This window comes from Mustela putorius, unplaced genomic scaffold, assembly GCF_011764305.1.
Source record: "Mustela putorius furo isolate JIRA1106 unplaced genomic scaffold, ASM1176430v1.1 tig00003875_pilon_pilon_pilon, whole genome shotgun sequence".
Classification (NCBI taxonomy): Eukaryota; Metazoa; Chordata; class Mammalia; order Carnivora; family Mustelidae; genus Mustela; species Mustela putorius.
In genome coordinates, this window is record NW_025422026.1 from 6,959,963 (window position 1) to 6,980,265 (window position 20,303).

General features: G+C 47.9%; 2 protein-coding genes across 6 annotated transcripts; one reads left to right on the forward strand and one right to left on the reverse strand.

Annotated features, from left to right (window-relative positions):
- Nucleotides 1–330: 330 nt before the first annotated feature.
- On the reverse strand, nucleotides 331–10,767 carry MRPS11 (mitochondrial ribosomal protein S11). Its single transcript, XM_004763780.3, has 6 exons — nucleotides 10,415–10,767; nucleotides 10,184–10,306; nucleotides 4,654–4,752; nucleotides 2,467–2,596; nucleotides 1,411–1,476; nucleotides 331–718 (listed from the first exon to the last, which is right to left on the reverse strand). Exons 1-6 carry the CDS (start codon nucleotides 10,477–10,479, stop codon nucleotides 611–613), a joined length of 591 nt encoding a protein of 196 aa, XP_004763837.1. The 5' UTR covers nucleotides 10,480–10,767; the 3' UTR covers nucleotides 331–610.
- Nucleotides 10,768–10,811: 44 nt separating this feature from the next.
- MRPL46 (mitochondrial ribosomal protein L46) lies at nucleotides 10,812–19,733 on the forward strand. Of its 5 annotated transcripts, none has more exons than XM_004763782.3 (4): nucleotides 10,812–11,079; nucleotides 12,355–12,544; nucleotides 13,289–13,462; nucleotides 16,253–19,033. In XM_004763782.3, exons 1-4 carry the CDS (start codon nucleotides 10,852–10,854, stop codon nucleotides 16,558–16,560), a joined length of 900 nt encoding a protein of 299 aa, XP_004763839.1. In that variant the 5' UTR covers nucleotides 10,812–10,851; the 3' UTR covers nucleotides 16,561–19,033. The 5 variants fall into 5 exon arrangements, with proteins under 5 accessions (XP_004763839.1, XP_004763841.1, XP_044923115.1 ...); XM_004763784.3 differs by lacking the exon at nucleotides 16,253–19,033 and adding an exon at nucleotides 19,040–19,376 and having other exon boundaries at nucleotides 10,813–11,079; XM_045067180.1 differs by lacking the exon at nucleotides 16,253–19,033 and adding an exon at nucleotides 14,967–16,246 and having other exon boundaries at nucleotides 10,813–11,079.
- The last annotated feature ends 570 nt before the right edge of the window (nucleotides 19,734–20,303 follow it).

Consider the following 20,303-nt stretch of genomic DNA (forward strand, 5'->3'; position numbering starts at 1 on the left):
ACTGCTCAAGTCCCCCAGCGCAGGGGAAGAGGTCACCGCGAGGGAGCTCAGGCAGTCCTCCCACACCGCTGGCACAAACTTAAAATATGCCTGCTAGTGGCGGAATTCCCACCACCAGAGCATTCCAGAGGGAGGAGGCAAGAAGCTCTCCATTTGGGGCCCAAAAGGGAACACCTGGGAGCAGGGAGGAGGCTGTTGGGTAAGCGGCGGCTCGAGTGTATGTTCCCCCCTCTGCCTGGGGTCTCACGCCTCCATTCACAGTCACCTTACATTCAGAAGTCAGCGGGGATTACTGTTCGCAACTCGGCAGGCAGAAACCTCACAGGTGACTACAGGTGGTAGAAAGTGTTTTATTTCTGCAGAGCAGAGGCAGCATTTACTGGTTTCGGAGTCTGGGCTGCAGGTGCCCTGGGGGTCCTCTCGAGTCCCTTCTGGACACCGGTCTCCAGTTGAATGAACAAGCAAGGCCACCACGTGAGGGGGCAAAGCTCCCCCTTGCTCCCCGAGGGTTTTCCAGCGAGCCCGGCTCCGGAAAGAGCTCCGTGTGCCTTCCACGACGTCCGACTGGACATGGGACTTGAGGACAGTTCAGGGACAGGCTTCCTTTCCATCACAGCCTCCGAGCCTTCCTGGGGCGGCAGCCGTTGTGCGGGATGGGGGTGTTGTCTGTGATTGAGATCACTTCCAGGCCCCCCATGGTGAGTCCCTTGATGGCAGACTGCAAAGAGAAGGAACAGCAGAATGCCATGGTCCCAGACACGATGGCCCAGCACGTGCAGGCAGGGCTTGGAGGGATGGGGTGGGGGCTCTGCTCCCTATGGTCCTGACTGTCTTCTCTCTCCACGGACTCCCAACCAAACCCCGTCACTGTGTCCTCACGGCCGTCCCTTTCTCCAGGAGCACCTGTCACTTCCTACCTTGTGCTTTATGATCCGAAAACTGGGACCACCTGTAAACCCCAACACACCTTAAGCATTACCCTGTGTAGTGTCCTCTGCCTGGAATGTCCCCTCCCTCCCTGCACACCTAACTAATGCCTTGCTGTTCTTGGAAAATCAGTATGGATGTCACCTCTTTGAGGATATACCCAGTGGGCTCCCAGCACCCTGGGCACGAGCTTTACCAGCTGGACCCACCGGTCTGTACTGGGGTACCCACTGTGACAACCCCACGGAGCACCTTCCCATGCCCAGTGCCTGGCACGCAGCAGGCACGCCGTAAGCATCTGATGAATTAGACTCGGTGGCCTGGGCTTGCTTCTGAGAAGCTCAGTGGGTTAGAAGATCAGACAGAAACTCAAGCAGTCCTGGAATTCGAGGAGAGGGTTCTTCCCCTCTCCTGACTCTATGCTCAAGCCCCGTTTCTCTCACTAAGGAAGTGCACATGCCGCAGAGCCTCCCGGCCACTTACCAGGCGCCCTGGGCCCAGGCCCTTCACCACCACTCGGATGTGGGTCACACCCTTTCCTGCAGCTTTCTGGAGAGGAGGAGCAAGTGGTTAGTGCTGGGGGAAAAGGCACCCACATATGTAACCAGACAGCAAACACAGAAGGCAGCAAAGGACAGATGAATGCAGTGCAGGGCAGACACCAGCTAAGCACGGAATGGGAACGTGTCCAACTCTAGATTTACAGCCGCCTGTGTCCCCTGTTAACCCAGGGCAGCACTGCCACCTGATGGAGATTCCTGAACATCGCTCACATTTTTCTCAGTAAAGGCAGAATTTTAAGACCTCACTTAAATAACCCACTTAAAAACCGTTACCATTAAAAAAAAAAAAAAAAAAGCGTTATTGTTTTAAATTACTGAAAATTTTAAGTGTTATCATTTCAAATTTTCTTTCTTGATTATAAAAGCAGTTCATTACAGAAAGTCTGGAAAACACACAGAAGCCACTGTTAAGACTGACATTTTAAGTGTATACAATCCGTACTATATTTTGATGATCATTAATATACAGCAAATAATGTTTTGGGGCATCGGGCTTTGTTTGAAGGCCAAGGTTCTCCTTCAGGAAGTACTTCCAGTTTGGCAGAGCAGAGCCTCTGTAAGGTGGGCTGCATGGCAGACTGTACACAGGCCAGGGCCCCAGACCAAGGACTCAAAGCAAGTCTCGCTCTGGACCTTCCTTGGCTCTCAAAGACACGGGTAATACAGAGCGTCTTGAGGATTTAAGGTAATGAACGTAAACTGTCTGGCGTACAGCAGATGATCAATAAATATACTAAAATTTGAAGCTACTGCCAATTTGCTTCTAGAAAGGTCTGAATAGCTCACAGTGAAATCGGTGTTGCATGAGAGAAAGAGAGAGACAGACCTCTTCAGACTGCACAGGGTTGGAGTAGCGAACGGGAGTTGTCAGACACCACTGCTTCTGAATGACGTCGAGGAGAATCTTCCTCACGGCCATGAGCCAGGCAGAAAACAGGACACACCACAGAGCGAGCCAGAAAGAACACACACTTACCACCGCGGCAGCTATGCCTGCTGTTTGTGCGGCGATGCCCGTGGCCTTCTTGGCATTCCGGAATCCCTCGGTGCCACAAGAAGTGCGAGCGAGGGGCTGGTGAGCGGCGGAGACCACCTGGATCTGTGTGCTGGGGAGGCAGGGAGAGCGCAGGACATAATGACTGGTCAGGGCAGTTAGAGCACTAAGCCGGGCCCTCAAAAGCCCTCGCGAGAAAGATAAAAGCCCTCGCTTGGCTGCTCTCCTTTTAAGCTTCTCCGATGAATGCCTTTTGAGCTCCTACAGAAGGTGTCAGGAAAGGTCAGAATCACCCCCTAAGCCTCATCAAAAACAGACTCGTCATATCATCTGAGGACCGCTCCGTTATGGACTGCATGCTTGTGTCCCCCCAAAAGTCATCTCTGGGAGAGGAGTAGGTGGCAGGGCTGATGGGGCCCCAGAGAGCTCCCTCGCCTCTTCCATCATGAGAGGACACAACGTGAAGCCGGTCCCCTGAAACTCAGAGGACTTCTCACCAGAACCCCCCCATGCTGGCTCCTCGCACCCAGCTTCCAGAACTGTGAGGAATCTATGTCCGTTGTTTAAGCCCCCCGTTTGTGGTATTTTGTTTTAGGGGTCTGAGCTAGGACAAGCTGAGTGGTTAAATGTCAATCCAGAAGAAGTCTGGCACGTTTTCCTCCTGGTGTCTTCCCTGTGGCTGGTGTTTAAAATTAGATTGGATACCCGTGTCAGGCTTTTTTCCCCAAGAAGTTAGATGTTTCACATCAGGTCATTTAAAAAAATAAGGCTTTCATTAGAGAAAGTTTCAAATATACCCAAAAATGAAGAGAAGAGGATATGAACACCCATGGACCCAGCTTCAGGAACCATTAGCTCCGATCCGATTTAGTCTCCTCTATGAACTGTTTCCACTCCCTTCTTCCCCCACAACGGGTTGTTTTGAAGCAAATCCCAGACCCATCATTTCATCAGGAAGTATTTCAGTACACATTTCTAAAAGATGCTGGCTTAAAAAAATCCCATAAAACCATTCTCATACCTAAAAAAAGTGAGCAGTAGTCGCTATTGGGTCATTTTAATGCTAATGACACTCTGTTCCACGATCAAAAAGCTTTTTTTAAGTGAAACTTCTCTAGTCATCCCCAACTGACTTCAAGAAATACTTAAGATACGTTCGTCATTTCCCCTTGGCCAGTGTCTCTCTATCTTCTGGTCTAGGAGCTCCCTGCGGACTCCCGGTAAAGAGGGAGGTGGAGAAGCAGCTCCGGGGAGGCCGGTGGGTGGTCCCGGGTCCAGACCATCGGCTTGTTGGTCTGGCTACTACTGCCCTTTCCCCCTGGCAGGGCTCCCAGGTTTTCTGTGCCGAATAAAGCACAGGAGAACTGCTTGTCCCCGACACAACTTCAATAGAGACACGTGGGGTGGGCCATCGGCGCTTATACAGAGCGTGCTACCCTGTGTCCTTATCAGTCTGAGAAGGGAAGAAAAAGAAACCCAGTTTCTCTCATTTCGAGCTTATCACATGAATGCTGGACAAATCCTATGGCATCTCAGCTGTGCACATGCCATCCCCGACCCACAGTCCCCTGTACGGTTCTCTGAATCGCTTCCTAGGCAGGCTGAGCCCAGCTCGCAGTGGGGGCTGATCTGCAAAGTTGTCCCCGCGGTCAGCAAGGTTTCTGTTGCCAACATGCAGCTGGGAAGGCCCCGACACTCATCTGGAAGTCACCCGTTAAATCACGACTCTGCGTAGCCCTTCAAGGTTGGAGGTCGCTTCCAAGGGACAATACTTACGTGCAGATTTACATTTTGGTGAGTTTGTCAGTAAATCATAGACTCTGAAGCCACCAGTCTCACGTGTATCTCACGCATCCTCTGTCCCCAGTATCCATAACACTTAACACACGCACCCTAATAACTGCTCTCCGACTTCAGAGAACCAGGAAATACTAGTCCTAAGGCAGGCTGAGAAAGCTTAACACTAGGATCTGTCCAACCTAGTTAATGTTTTCATGAAATCTAATGAAATTTTATAAAGGCAGAGGTGGTTTCCCAAAATAAGGAGGAGGGGCGCTGGGGGACCCCTACATCAACATTAACATGCAGAACGTGGCCCCCTGGGCTTGCCCTCCCCCACGAAGGGGAAAGAAGCCCCCCGAGATCTTCCCAGGTGCTCCTTCCTCTTACTTGTTGTAGGATGCTTTGATGTGTGCGATTGGGATCTCCTCGAATTTCTTCCCTGCCCATCTCAGAGGGCTCTCCTGTCCTGGAACTGGAGGGTAAATGCTGTAATTAAAGAAACACTTTAGGTAAATCCTGATTTTTCTTTTTTTTAAAGATTTTATTTATTTATTTGACAGAGATCACAAGTAGGCAGAGAGGCAGGCAGAGAGAGAGGAGGAAGCAGGCTCCCTGCTGAGCAGAGAGCCTGATGTGGGGCTCGATCCCAGGACCCTGGGATCATGACCTGAGCCAAAGGCAGAGGCTTTAACCCACTGAGCCATCCAGGTGCCCCAATCCCGATTTTTTTTAAGTCAGTGAAAACCAACAGCCCTGGACCCCGGACCTGCTCCCGGGATAGCTGTCCCCAGTCCATCTGGTGCTACTGCTGTTCCCACGAACACTGGGCTGAGGCATTCTTTCCTTAAGTGTCAACTATGGACACACCTAGTGACTTTCCACTAGGAGAAAAAGAGCATTTAATCCACCCTCCCTACCTTCCTGTGTCCCTTCTGGGACATTCAGATCACTGTTTTCAATTCTCTATGGGCCACTCTTTCTGCGACTAAAAAAATAAAAAAATAAAGTCAAACCTCTATTTCTGGTTTCAGATGATAGCTTGACTATTTTATAAAAAAGGACAAAATACAAAATAATTTTAATAATATTTGTAGTATCATTACTATAAAAAAAAATCCTGTATCCCCCATGATAAAAGTCAGCAAGTCTTTTCTGTAAAGGGCCAGATAGTAAATACTTTAGGGTTTGCTGGCCACGGAGTCTTTGTTACAACTAGGCAGTTTTGCCTCAAGTGCAAAGACAGCCACAGACAACGGTAAATTAATGGGTGTGACTATTTTGACTATGTTTCAGTAAAACGGTATTTACAAAAAACCAGGCACCTGGCCAGATTTGGGTAGGGACCCAGTTTGCCAATCTCTATCCTAAACCAGTAGCATTCCGTGTTGGCTGAACGGCAGAATCTCGTGGTTCTGATGCTCAATCCTGATGCCTCACTTCGGGATGGGGTCCGAGAATCTATTCCTAAAATATCCCCAGTGAACCAGATGCGAACCCAGGGTTGAGAATACTGATCTAGACATTATGTTGAGTTCAAGATCTTTCTCTGTCTTGGTCTAATCTGTCCTCTGGCTACCTCTAGGTCAGTACTCTAGGTCAGTGTGCAGGTTGAGAAACTGAGGCACAAATAGGAGAACAGGGTCAGCAAGGGAAGCCAGACTTTGTGCCTAGGAGATCTGCCTCCGTTCAAGGCCCAGTCTGCCACGCTGTGCTTCCTTGTACTCAAACACAGCGTTGTCCTTCAACATTCCAGACACAAGTAAGCCTGCTGTCGTGTCCTGCCTATATGCATGGACCAGACCCGTGTTTGTACCTCCCCACACCTCCTGAAATTCAACAGACTGCGGTTCAGAAAATATTATAAGAGCGCTATCCTGGTGCCGAGCCCCACCTGCTTTCCTAGAGATGTTTTTCAAAAACAAAACAGAATATACCCAAATGGTCATCAAGAGTTACAAGTGTGTTCCTCCCTGCTAGGCCTGATGTCGAGATGATGGTGCCCTGAGCAGGCTGCTGGCTTTTCAACCTACAAGCCAAGATGGAGAGCGGCTGAGGCTCTCAGAGGACATGAGTTCCCCATGGATCACTTCCCTCCTGACTCAGGGGGTCCAAGAACTAAGCCTACTCAAGGGTGACCATACTAATACCATGCCTTCATATACAGTAAGGGTTTTGAACTCGGGAGGATTTGGAACTTGAACCACTTAACTGAAGGCACAGAAAAGATCAGGCCTCGAAACTGAGCAGGTTCAAGTACAAATGAGCGAGTGGTTCCCCGAAGGGAAGCCCAGACAAAGGAAAGACAAAGCCATGGGGGGTCTGCTGCCTTTTCATACCCGTCCTCAGAGTCGGGAAAACGGAAGGGCTGAGCACTGCAAACAGTCTCTGCTCTCTGCTGCTGAAGGGCTGGAAGGGAAGGCTGATGTCTACCGCAAGCAGCTCAGGCATGGGAGGGAGGGCGACCACCCTGAACGACCCCTGACAGTGCGCCAGACACTGGGACCTGGGCCGGGTGTGCTGTAGTTCCACTTCCAGATAAAGAAAGCCTGGCCGCACAGTCTGCAACCCACGTGCTAATGGTGGCTAGAGACGACTGTTTAACAATGCAAATAAATGTAGAAAAATGCAGCAATGAGAGCTCCTGGCTCACCACTCCTGTCACAATGAGACGTGTGGCGTCCACAAGATCCTTCCAGCTGTATGCGTTGTTTCTTGACCTCCTTTTCTCCAGCGATCCTGTGTCCTCTATCCTGGCCTGCTGCTTCCTCCTGTGGTCATTCCTGGCCTTTGTCATTGCCAGGTCTGCAACCTCCTCACGACCTTGGTTTTAAGCAGCACACTCAGGCCACCTACCTTCAGGCACACCCATGCGACCCCTACTCCAGGAATCCTTCCCAGCCCACCGACCCTCCTGCTGGCTCACTTTCCCTCCCCGCCCCCAGGCCCTCACCTCTCTCCTGGCCTCCAGTAAATTTCATAACCAATCATTATCATCGCTCCCTTGCATACCCCCTCAGTCCTCTGCCTCCTCTTATTTCATCGTACCTTCCCGGCAAACCCTAACCCCGGCTGAATCCATCCCTCCAGCCTCATCAAGCCTGGGCATGCTTCTATGCAGCTGGCCAGAGAAAAATCCACGCCAGTGTCGACTGGTCTCTCTACATATCATGGTTTCTCAACTTCAGCACTACTGACATGTTGGGCAAGATAATTCTTGGTGGTGAGGGGCTGACCTGTGCCTTGTGGGGTGTTCAGCAGCATTCTTGGCCTCTACCCACTAGTTGTCCCTCCACTGCCCTGCGTTGTAACAAGCAAAAATGCCTGCAGATGTTGCTAGAAGTCCTCTTCGAGGCCAAACTGCCCCAGCTGAGAACTACTGCTTTATTTTAATGACTTCTGACATCAAGTGGGCCCTCAGCACTGTACGCATGTCCCCAATTCAATCATCCTTCCAGGCTCCTGGATGACTACTTTATGCCTTCCTTTGTCCCCTGAAGCCTCTACCTCCTTCCTGTCTCCTCACGGCCAGCTGATGACCTTCGCAGAGAAATACAAGCAATCAGTTTCTCCCAGCTTCCACTACCAAACATCTGTGCCCACAATCTCTGCCTTCTCTCCTCTTGTGATGTTCCACCTGCGTTTGCCTCTCAAGGACATCATTCCAGCGATGTTTCCACCCCCGTATCATTCCCATCAGCAAAACATGTCCTCAATTCCCCAACCTAAAAACAAACAAAACCCTCTTTATCTCAAAGCCTCCCTGAGCTATTGCCCATTTCTTGATTCCCTCTCAAAGAACTGACTACACTTGATGTTTCTTTCTGTCTTCTATTCTCCTTGAACCCACCCCAATCAGACTTTAGCCCTATTATTCTGCCAGAAATGCTCTAGGCAAGGTCATCGACCAACTCACTATGTTAAAACCAATAAGCAGTTCCATCATCAGCCCGGTAACTTCTCATAAAACATCTGACACAGCTGATCTCTCCAGCCTTGAACTACATTGAAAAAAAAAAAAAAAATCCCTCTCAGTTTTCTTACTACCTCTCAGGAATTTCCTTGTCTTTTTTGATGATTCCCCTGGTCTCCTAAATTTCTAAATGTTAGAGGGTTCTAGGGTTCAGTCCTTGGACCGCTCCTCTTGATCTACACTTACTGTCTCGATGATCTTGTACAGTCTTGTGGTTTTAAGCATCATCTGTATGATGAATCAAATGTGTGTCTCTAGCCCCAATCAGTCCCCTGAACTCCATTCCAAAAGCCGACACTGTACCTTCACTGGATGTTAACCGAGCAAAGCCAAGCTCTTGCAGCCTTCCCCATCTTAGGAAATGACGACTCCACCTTTCCAGCTGCTTAAGCCAAAAATTTTAGTGTTCCTTCCTTCCTCTCTTTTTCTCACACCTTACATAAACACATCCTGTTGGTCCCACTTTCTGTATGTCCTACATGGAAAGCTGTCATCCTGGTCCAGGCCACCATCATTTCCTGCCTGGACTGTTTCAAATATCGAACTGCTTAGAAGATGTCTCCCAGCTTCCATCCTTCCTTCTCTGCACTGTGATATCGACACGACGGCCAAAGGGACTCTTTAAAATGAAGCAACATCATTTCAAGTCTCTATTCAAAATTCTCCAACGGCTTTCCATCTCACTCAGAGTCAAAGCTGGAGTCCTCACGAGGTCCTACGAGCTGGAACAGATGCAGCCCCAGGTGTCGGCTGCACGATTCCTCCCCATCCTCTCCTGCACTCCTCACTCCACACTGACCTCGCTATTCCTCCCAAACACTAGACAGACACACTCTCACCATCTGTCATACCCTCACGTTTTACATGTTTTCTCTTTACTGCCCCCTAACCACTAGAATTTAAGTTCTACAGGGGCAGGGTTTTTGGGGTGTATGGTCACTGATGTGTCCCTAATGCCTTAAACAGTGCCTGACATTGTTGAATGACCCCAACAGGATCTTGGCTTGAATTGTTTCAGCAGCTTCCCACTGTCTATAGGGGGAAGAGTCTGAAAGCAGCACTGTTACAGATAAGACCCTCAGCCTTCCGATTCCTTCTTTTGCTGGCCTCATCTGCCATCAGGCACACTCCTGAATATACCATGTGCTTTCACACTGCATGCCTTTACACAGAGTATTAGCTTTGCCTAAAATTATGCCTTTCATGTTGACCAGCTTAATTCCCGTTCAATTCAGTTCTTAGCTCTACATTACCTGGCAGTCTTGCCTGACTTCCTCAGGAGTGAGACACTCAGTCCTTCATACTTCCTACCAACCAGTTCTTAGTCCAGCACACTACTGACCAAATTATGCCGAAAATGCTTGCATGACTGTCTTCTTCCTCTGTAGCCTGTGACCTACTGGTGGGGAAAGAATGATCTTTTGTATTTGTACTCCCAGCACCTAGCACAGTACCTGGCACCAAACAGGTTTTCAGTAAACATTTGTTGAATGGATGCGAATGAACATAGGGGTAGCAGCACTGATGGAAAGCAAGGGGCCAGTCCCTAGGGGTGAGCACAAACCCCCCCCTGCCCCAACTCAATAATCTACACCGCGGTGTAGCAGCCCCTGCTCCAACTCCCATTTTATATCTAAGAGAAGGCTGTTAGTCTGCCGTGACACCCCTCTCAGAGGGAAGAAGGTGGTATTTACTATACACTTCCGACATTAACTCATTCATTCATCTAACCGTTCACAAGCGCCCACTTTTTGCCAAGGCTCATCTCATTGGATCCTCGCAAACTCTTTCGGCATCCTCTCCATTTGTAGACGAGAAAGCCGGGGCTCAGAGGCTCATCTGCATTAGGGTCTCAAAGACGTCAAGGGCAGAGTTGGGAATTCACTGGTTGTCGGGCTCCGGACCGCAGTGCCGGTGTCCCGAGGGCTGGGCTTAAGAGGCCCTCACCTGAACCTGCTGCGGCTCGGAGCCGGATCCGCCGCCTTCTCCTCAACCTCCTGCTTGGCCGCCGCGTCTTGCAGCTGTTGGGCGCCGGTGTGGATGGTGGAGGCTGGCGCCCCGGCCACGACCCTGCGGGGAGGGAAAGCTCGGTGAGGTGCAGGCGGCTCAGGGACACAGGCAGGAGCGCAGTCGCGGGGATGGCCGTGCGTTCGGGGAGGAGGTGGTGATCATTCTTACCTGGGCGTCGGTGGCCAACCCCAAGACCGCAAGAGCCAAGACCCCGTCTTTCGTACCACCTGCATGACTTGGATTGACCCCCGTCAGCTTCCGTCCGCGGCGACCTCGGAGGTTGGCGCAGCTGGAGAGGCACCAGCACCTCGAGTGCTCGTGGGGGGGGCTACAAGGAAAATCATCTCATTCCACTCCTTGAGGTCCATTAAAGATTCTTTATTCCCATTTAAATGCTCTGCAATAATTGTCCTTTCGAGTGCTAACTGGGAGTTTCTTCCCTTTCCCCTAAACTCCTTCGCCTACCCCTCCATATTGGAGTGGTTCGTTCTGGTGGTTCCCGGGACAGACCTCTTCCGCCTGCCGCTCCCGCGCTGCCTTGTGGGAGCATGGGATTGGTCCAGGACCCCGCAGGGAGCCGCGGTACATTGTGGGAGGGCAGAAGCATGGCGGCGCCCATAAGGCAGTCTCTGTTTGGGGTGGCGAAGGGCAGGTGGCGCTTCGAGGGGCTCTGGGCCGGTAGCCTGGGTTCTCGCAGCCTAGCCCTTGCGGCTGCACCCTCGATCAGCGGGTCTCCATGGCGTCTTTTGGGCGCGGTGTGCCTGCAGCGGCCACCGCTGGTCTCGAAGCCGCTGACCCCATTGCAGGAAGAGATGGCGGCTCTATTACAGCAGGTAGGATTGAAGTGCGGCTAGCGGCTTCAAGGTGCTGTTGGGGAACCAAGAGAAGCACCGTGGGCCAGGGTTCGATCCCGTCTCCGGCACCAGTCTCAGTGACCTTGGGGAAGTCACTTCACCTCTCTGAACTTCAGCGTACTCAACCTGCGCGATGGTATCTACCTTACTGGGTTGGTTTGGTACATAGAAGGTGTTCAGTAAAAGTTTGTTTTCACTGGGATTCTTTGTTGTCGCGCCAGGCAGCTCTTTAGAGTTGCTTTTCTCTCTCGCTGAATATGGTAGGTACGCGGTGCTGAACAAGACGGCTTAGTTCCTATCGCAGGTAGTCTGAATGTCTGAAATTTAGAGTCTGATGTAGTGTTTTAGGAGAATATAATGGGCAAACATATAAGATGGCTGTGATAAAGTCTGTGTGTGAGGGGCAAGTGAGGAAACAGGGGCAAATACTCAATGTGAGGGCTGTGAGGGGCTTAAATCCCCATAGACGGCGATTGAAGGTTGTTTGGTTAGAATCTGAGATGTTTTTTGTGTTGGCTGCTGGGAGCTCCAAACTTCACTTCCTGCTTTTTACTTGGCTCATTAACTTATTCTGCAAATAGTTGATTAATTATTTTATAGATAATCATTTATCGCCTATTTTGTATAGACACTGTGCTGAGTGCTAGGGACCAGTAAGACAGATAAGCCTTTGGTTCTCAGAGTGTTCAGTCTAGTGGAGGTGGGCGGGTCAATAACCAAATAATCACATGACTGTATAACTGCAGACCCTGGTAAGTGAAATAAAGGAAAACACAGGGTACAATAAAGGTTTTAACCGGGACATCTAATTTGATTTTGTGGCTGGTGTCAAAGAAAGTGGTACTTAAATCTGAAATCTGAAGAATGAGTAGCAATCTCCTAGGAGAAGAGCATGAGGGAAAACATTCTTGGAAGAGGGAACAGCATCTGTAAAGTCCCTGAGGCAGGAGAGTCTGGTGAGATCAAGGGCTGACAGGGCTGGAGTGTGGTTAAGTGGGCAGGCGGTGCCTGTCCCATTTCTCTGTTCTTTGTAGCAGCTTGCCCTCCAATCACATTCTATCATTTTAGCAAATGTAACTCAAGCCCAAAGTGCAGGTGACTGTTTTTCTTTCTTTTTATTTTCTTGTGGTGTTTTAATTGTACGTCTGGTTATGCTGGGTGGTATGTCAAGTGTGCTATATAGCTCTGTTTTCTATTCTTGCCTGTTTTTTGTTTTGTTTTGTTTTGTTTTTCTTGTCCTTTTAATTTTCTCAGATTGAAGTAGAGAGAAGTTTGTATTCAGACCATGAGCTTCGTGCTTTAGATGAAGCCCAGCAACTGGCAAAGAAGAAAGCTGACTTGTATGATGAAGAAGGAGATGAACAGAATGTACTGCTGACGCAGGATATGGAAGATGCATGGGAGCAGAAGTTCCTACAGTTCAAACCTGGAGCTCGTATAACAGGTTTGTGGTCTTTTTAGGCCAGCAGGAGAAAAGGAAAAGGGGTATTTTGGTTCTCAAAGGACATTTGCTTAGCCTCTGCTTTGTATTTTAAGTAGCAAATGGTTGCAAAGCTTCTTTGGGTGGGAGAAAAATAAAATCTTTTCCCTGTTCCTCATTTCCAGCTGAATATAATTTTTAAAGGCCAGTGCTATTTTTGAGTGGGAGGTAAGGGTGTTGGGATAACCTATTCTTTCTCAGTTAAACTTCATGAATGTATCTGAGTTTACTTCCTAGTGTGGGGGTGAGAGTGGGAGGAAAATCAAGCCTTTCCCGCTAGTTTTCTGTGTGTCATCTGAAATTTCTCCCAAAGCAGAGGATTGAGTTCTCTTATCTCAGATGAAGACCGAAGAACAGAGAAAGTGGGGCCAAGTTAAGTCAGTAATAGTGTCAAAACGAGTGAAGTCGTAGTGTTTGAAGTAGTTTGGGTATAGCTTCTTTTCCAAAGGCTCAAAGTACCTGCACAAGGTAGTGCTCTTCAAAGGAGAAGTTCAGCTTTTGGTCTTCTCTTCTTTCATTGTAGTTTTCTTAAGATTGTGAGACTCTACCCCGAAAGAGGTCTGAATTAGAGAGATGGGTCAGGGTCGTAATTTGATTTTAAGATGGTAAAGGTTGTAGCTCTACCTTAAAGGAAGACTGTAAAACTGTTCTCCTTGGTTCTGGCAGATCACAGTCTTTTTGTCTTCTCTGATCCCCTTTTCTTCATAGAAGCCGATAAAAAGAATGACCGAACTTCATTGCACCGGAAGCTAGACAGGAACCTTGTTCTGTTGGTCAAAGAGAAGCTTGGAGACCAGGATGTTTGGATGCTTCCCCAGGCAGAGTGGCAGCCCGGGGAGACCCTCCGAGGAACAGCAGAACGAACCCTGGCCACGCTCTCAGGTGAGTTCTCTGCCTCTCTCCGAACCTCACAAGACTCCTTTCACACTCAGCCTTGGAATTTGCAGACTGGCTTGTGATGAAGGCTGGAAGGATTGGACGGGGGTCTTAATGGGAACTTTGATATCTATAAAAATTTCACCTAGAAAAAATTTTAGGTCAGGTGAGAATCTTTGTTCCACTGAGATTTTTAAATTTTCTTTTTTCTTTCTAATATAGCACATGGGTCTTATTGATGGTAGAAAAAATAATTCTTTCATTATAAAAAATATATGTTTTTTGAACTCTGTATTTTTTTTCCCATCCTTTGTGTGAGTTGAGCCCACCCCCCCCCGCCCCACTTAATCTACTTTTTCATTCACCAAGTAATAATATCCACCACAGCGGCAGCTGCTGCTTCTGAAAGGAAAGCAGGAGGTCTGTCAATAGGTTTTGATCTGGAAGTTGTAGTCAATGGCTCCTTTTACAGGAAGACTCTGCTTGGTCTTAGTTCCAAGCCCAGGGACGTTGGCGAAGCTGCTGGATTGGTTGAAGAGATCCTCTTGTTGGGCCTTTACCTCCTGTGCAGAATTGAAGAGTGTGGTTTTAGGTTCTTCCTTCTCCCGTGCCTCTCTTTAAGCAGGTCACTGTGGCTTAGGGGCCCTTTGTGGCTGCCTCACTGAGCAGCTGCTGTCCTACCTGAAGGATGGAGAGCTTCAGTTTCTGCTCAGTCAGCTGTGTCTTCCTGACAAAGTACAAAACTTTCATTTCCAGGTTTCCACAGTTTTGCATATTCCATAGGAATGGATCATTCTAGTACCTTTTCCGGTTTAATTGGCCCACATCTTCCCTTGAGCCCGTGATTGTAAGATATTTCATTGTCATGGGTAGCCATCGCAGGTCCTGCTGACTCAAGGGGTCCTACTTACCTTCCCGTTAATGGCATTTCTGTCTCTGGAACACCAGCGGAACTAACTGTTCAGACAGGATTCCCAACCATCAGTATTTACAGTAAAATGTTTTCCAGTTTCTATACCACTGAAAGCTTCGTTATTTATTGTTCGTAAAAATGATCATGATTTGCTGTTTGGTTTTTATCTTTTCTCACGTTTTTGATTACTTTAATCTATGGATTACTTGAGGAAGTGGATTTTATTTCACCTTTGCATAGGATGGCTCTTTTCCCGATCTGCTCTGCATAGAGTTACCCTTTTTTTTTTTTTAAAGCAACATACTGTACTGAGAACTTGAAAGTGTGTTTAGTTCTTTCATATATGGAATATGACCCGTCACTCCTGATTTCTCTTTAGCCCATACTTCAGATGCTAAAAAAGGACTTGGTGTCTCAGAACACCTGTGTAGATAATCCACTGCCTTCTCAAACTGATTTTGAATTTTGAGTCTCTCTTTGAAAAGGAGGACATTTTGCATTTCTTGGCTGTCTGGTGTCATTTTGAGGAAGACGTCTTGGTGACTCAGTATTTGACACTCTGTTACCCCTGATAAAGCTCTTTCTGCTCTGATTTAGGTTCTGCCCCAGGGCCCAGCGCGGGCAGCCAACTGGAAGGTGCCTCCTAGACTTTCTATGAAAGAGGCTTATTTGCTTCTCTTAAAATGGTTGGCTTGAGGGGCAAGTATCCAGTTCCGCACACACCTTGGGGTCTGCTACAGTACTGTCCGGGGAGGTAGGCTGGCAGGTGCCATCCCCATGCTCTCCCTGTCCCTTGCTGAGATTGAAAAACCAGTGTGTACTCTCAAAATTGACAGTCCTACCACTCGCAGCCTGTGCCTCTGCTTGTCCCCGCGGCCTTGCTTACTGGCCTGACAATGCATTTACCCAACTAGAAACCTCAGGATCTCTTGACCTCATTCTGACATCCTGAAGTTCTCAAGTCCCTCCTGGTCGGTTCTAAATATTTCTTTTTTTATTCCCACAGCATTAGCTATCACCCTTTTGTCAGATTAAGTTTTCTCATCCTTGGCACTGTTGACATGTGGGGCCAGGTAATTCTTTGTGGGGGCTGCTCTGCGCATTGAGGGAGGCCGGCTGCATCTCCAGCCTGTGCCCACTAGGTAGCAGTGGCGCTGGCCCATCTCCACTCCCCCTAGTGTAACAACCAAAATTGTCCCTAGACATTGCCAGATACTGCCTGGGAAGTGAAGTCACAGTGGTTGAGAACCACGGTGCTGGACCTTTGAAGTAGGTGCCAAATAAGTTCCCTTTTGCCTTCATGTTGTGCCCCTCAGCGCTGCCAGAGTGAGTTTTCAGACACATCCCCTGTCGTGTCTCTGCCTAAAGGGTTTCCCATAGAAGTTCAGGCTTTCGAGCACGGCCTACAAATCCATTTGCTCTGGTCCTGAGCTTGCCAGTCTTCCGTCTGGCCACACACTGACATATAGTCTGAGTTCAACCGAGCAGACCTTCTGCATTCCTCCAGTAATGTGGTTGTTTGTGCGTCTCTTTTGTGGCATGCTGGCCTCTGAAAACGGTTTGCTCCTTCTTCGTCTGACGACTCCGTTTTGAAGACTCAGCTTGTACGTTATACATTCTGTGCTGGAACCTTCTCCAAGCTTCCAGGTAGACAGAGCTACTCCTCCCTCTAGGTTCCTGCAGCATTTGTGTGTGCGTTTATTCACCTTCTGCAATGAATGTTTACTCTGAGCCTCCCATTTGCTGGACACCGTGCAGGCAGTGGGGTCACAGATGAACAGGACGCCGCCCTTGCTCCGTGGGAGCTCATGTTCCAGGGGGGAACACCTCTTTCACTTACTGCAGTGTCCAGTAATCGGTGTATGGCACATTTCTCCTCCCAGCTAGAATTCTGACTCCCTTGAAGGTCCAGACGGCATCTGTTCCTCCCCATCATCCCGGCTCTCCGCAAAGTGCCTGGCTCACAGTAGATGCTCGCGGAATGTTTATCGGACATGTAGATTTGGCAGGATCAATGCTGCTCCATTGGCCCTGTCGCCAGCACAAGCGCCTGCTAACAAAGCAGCAGCCGCTGTGTGCCCCCTTGCTCCTTGCCCACAAGGGGCCTGTGTGGCCTGTGAGAGTGGGAGCGAGACACGATGGCGTGGGTGGGGACCTTCCCCGTGCTTCCGTGGCCTCTGCTGTCCTCTAGGTGGTGGCGGGATCACTGTTCAGATGCTCAGCTTCCCTCACACACACGACGGCCGCTCCACTGTCCCTCCCGTATGCCACGTGGAAAGGGTTTCTACCGCGGAACCCAGTGTCCTTGTAATGTTCCCGCTGTAATAAATAGATGCGAAAGGAAAGCTACGAAAGAGATTTTGACATTAAACAGGAGGATAACAAATAAAACATGTCATTTATTGCGGAGTTATTAAAATGGCAAATAATAGAAAATAATTAAAATGGCAAAGGAGAACTCAAGAAATGTAAAAATGTGTATATGTACATCTCTGTGTGTGTGTGTGTATGTGTAAGAGTCCATTTATTTCGTCCCCATTGGCACCTCTCTTCCTAAGTCCTGCAAGACGGAATTCCTTGAGGTGGAATTAATGGTCAAGGAGGGACACATTGACGTTTTCCATGGGTCTTGCCCACTTGTCCTGCAGAATGTACATACCGTTGGCCATTCAGGAGGGCCATAGAGAAGTGCGCATTTGTCCCGACCCCACGACACATGGACGATTCTTTTTAATTTTTGCCTGTCCAAGTCAAAATGATCTCCTTTGGATTCGCATTTTCCTGATTGTTAGTGAGATTGACCATATTGTCATGTGTTTATTGGCCACGTGTATTTCTTCATGATTCTTTGCTCAGTTTGTAACGAACTGTTCCTTTTTTCATCTTGATTTAACTGTATTTTAATAGAGAAGAAATAGAGAAGAAAAATAGATAATAGAAAAAATAGAAAAATAGAAAAAATTTTCCACATAATAAAAAAAATGGGAAGACAGAAAAATATTCAGTGAAATAAGAGGAAAATTCAGGAAAGTATAAAGAAACTTGCCAGTGTAATTCCACCACTCACAGATACCCCTGCTGGCATTTTGTGTTGTAGGTGAGCTCACATATCAGTTCCTTCTCTGATGCCAATAGTAGTTTTGCTTCGGTTCTGTTTCTGTTTTCGTTAGTACTGAGAGAAGCAGTTCGTTATATATGGTTAAAAAAAACTATCAATATAGTGTTTAGCGAATGTAAGATAGGGCGAGAAGTGATTTTCCTGTTTCAGAGGCATCCTTCATTAACAGTTTCTGGTGTATTCTTTTATTTTTTTATTCATTTAATTTTGGGGGTATATATATATATTTTTTTTTTTTTCTCTTTTTTGGTATATCTTTTTAAAAATTACAAGCACATACATACTTCATCTGGTTTTTCTCCCCCATATGGAGCCTGGTTATATACCTTTGTTTCTCTTCTGTGCGGCATTTAAGCATCTCTCTGTATCAGCGTGTGAAGCCATACCTTAACGCTTTCTAACCCCAGCATAGATGTTATAATATGCGTGTGCTGCAGTTCACCTGTCTTGTTGCTTTTACAAATACGCTGTAATGAGCGTCCTTGTGTACTCAGCTTACACAGGCAGAGAAACGTATCTGGGAGGCTCAGGTTCTAGAAGCAGAGTCGCTGGCGGAAAGGGTTCACAGAATTAAAACTGGTGACTCTTGCCAAAGAGGGCGGTTCACGCTAACCTCTCCCCCCGTGATGGTGTGTGAGGGCCCATTTTCCTCTTGTCCTTGACAAGCAGAGGACAGCTCAGAGTTTTGGGACTTCAGTAATAATGACATGTCTGAATCTATATTTTTTAAATTGTTAATAAGATGGAACATCTTTTCATGAGTTTATAGGTCAGTGGTGTTTATTTTTTTGTGAACTGTAGGTTCATATGCTTAGTTCACTTTTCTTTTCGAAAGTTTTCCTTCTAAAACTTTTTCCTCATTGATTTCTCGTACTTACACCTGAAGACACTCTTCCTTTGTGGAGTGTGTTGAAAATATTTTTCTTAGTGTGCCGTTTTGTCTTTGACTTCTTAACGCTTCGTTTTTCCTTGTAGAAAGATTTAGTTTTATGTAAATAAACACTTTTTTCTCTTACTGGTTTTAAAAATTTTGTGTCTTGGTGAGGGCTTTCCCTCTCAAAAACAATCCAGAGAGTATCCCACATTTTTTCTATTTTTTTTTCCGCATTTTTTCTAGTACTCTTTTAGGTTTATTTTTTTTCCCTTTAATGAAAAATTTGAAAATACAAAGAAATTCAGAAAGTATTAAACATCCATGAAACCATCATCCAGAATACTCAGCCTTTTTATGAAAGTGAAATTTCTGTTGTTCCGTCTTTGATCCGTGTGGTATCCGTTCGGAAGTGAGGACCGAGGTGGGTGGACTCCAGCTTTATTTTTTCTGTTTAGCGGGCGGCTTCCCAAGTGCTGGACTGATCTGTCCTTCCCCCTTCCTTTGAAATGGCTTGGTTGTGGTTAACCCTTTGTTAGAGATTCTAGATAACATCCAACCATCTGTCTTTGTCTTTTAACTTTGGTTATGATGTTTTCACCCCACAGAAGTCAAATTGGGTCCTTTTTATGCTTTTCAAGGGACAGTCCCTGTGAAAGGCTCATGAGCTTTGCTTTACAGATACTGAGCGTCTTGGTCCTTCATCAGCAGACCAACGCCGGTGCCTGGTGGCCGGGCTGAGTCTAGAAACTTGGGGCTCTGACTCCAGCTAGTGGTCTCTGAACAGCATCGCTGACTTCCTTCTGAGAGCAGTAGCTTCACACACCGGATGGACCCAGGGAATGTGGAGCCCGCGAGCCCATGGATGGAGAGGCGGAGAGCCTCCTCAGGAACAGCCCTCATCCTCACTCTCCGGGATTGCTTTACCTCAGGCAGGAAACGGCTCTCAGACCCCCGCTGACTGGGGGAGCCGCAGTAAACAGGTGGGTCCATCCTCACTTCCCTGTTCACCTCTCCCCTTCAGAAAACAACCTGGAAGCCAAGTTCCTGGGAAATGCCCCCTGTGGCCACTACAAGTTCAAGTTCCCTCAAGCAATGCGGACAGAGAGTAGCCTCGGGGCCAAAATATTCTTCTTCAAAGCACTGCTAGTAACTGGGGACTTCTCCCAGCCCAGGAAGAAGGGCCAGCGCGTCTGGGTCTGTAAGGAGGAGCTGGGCGACTATTTGAGACCCAAGTACCTGGCCCAGGTACGGAGATTTCTCTTGGACCTCTGATGGGTGGTGCGGCCTGTGGACATTATGTGCTTGTCCCGTCTTTGTAGGGAACAGCACGCAGCCAACTAAATGCAGAGAAATAAACGAGTTTATCATCGTGTGGGTCTCGGCTGATTTGTTCTTTTTTTTTTTTTTTAAAGATTTTATTTATTTGGTAGACAGAGATCACAGGTAGGCAGAGAGGCAGCCAGAGAGAGAGGAGGGGAAGCAGGCTCCCCGCTGAGCAGAGAGCCCCATGTGGGGCTCGATCCCAGGACCCTGGGATCATGACCTGAGCCCAAGGCAGAGGCTTTAACCCACTGAGCCACCCAGGCGCCCCTCGGCTGATTTGTTCTTTAAGGATGACTGGCTTTTCCCTGTGCAGAGAGAGCTGTCTCTTAGGGTGTCTTTCCCTTGTTCCAAGCTGATAGTTGAGTGTTGCATTGCTTCACAGTGAATCAGCTTCCTGGATGCAGAAAGAGAGAACTGAAGGAAATGAATTGACCTCCTAAAAGCCTGGAGTTCTGTGAAAGCTCCTAGACTCATGCAAAGAAACCAGTTCTATGTAGTTCCTTAGTCATGAACCATTTTGTATTTTCCTCCCTTTGTACTTGACATGAAAGTGTTTCAGCCTAGCCTAGGAAATAATTTCTTCCTTTTTCCATCTCTTTCTTTTTTTTTAAATATATTT

Coding starts and splice junctions, on each gene's coding strand:
- MRPL46 (XM_004763782.3), top strand. CDS start 10,852: ATGGCGGCGCCCATAAGGCAGTCTCTGTTTGGGGTGGCGAAGGGCAGG. Junction 11,080..12,354: donor TGGCGGCTCTATTACAGCAG/GTAGGATTGAAG, acceptor TAATTTTCTCAG/ATTGAAGTAGAGAGAAGTTT. Junction 12,545..13,288: donor ACCTGGAGCTCGTATAACAG/GTTTGTGGTCTT, acceptor TTTTCTTCATAG/AAGCCGATAAAAAGAATGAC.
- MRPS11 (XM_004763780.3), bottom strand. CDS start 10,479: ATGCAGGTGGTACGAAAGACGGGGTCTTGGCTCTTGCGGTCTTGGGGT. Junction 10,307..10,414: donor GGTTGGCCACCGACGCCCAG/GTAAGAATGATC, acceptor CCCTCCCCGCAG/GGTCGTGGCCGGGGCGCCAG. Junction 4,753..10,183: donor CCGAGCCGCAGCAGGTTCAG/GTGAGGGCCTCT, acceptor CTTTAATTACAG/CATTTACCCTCCAGTTCCAG.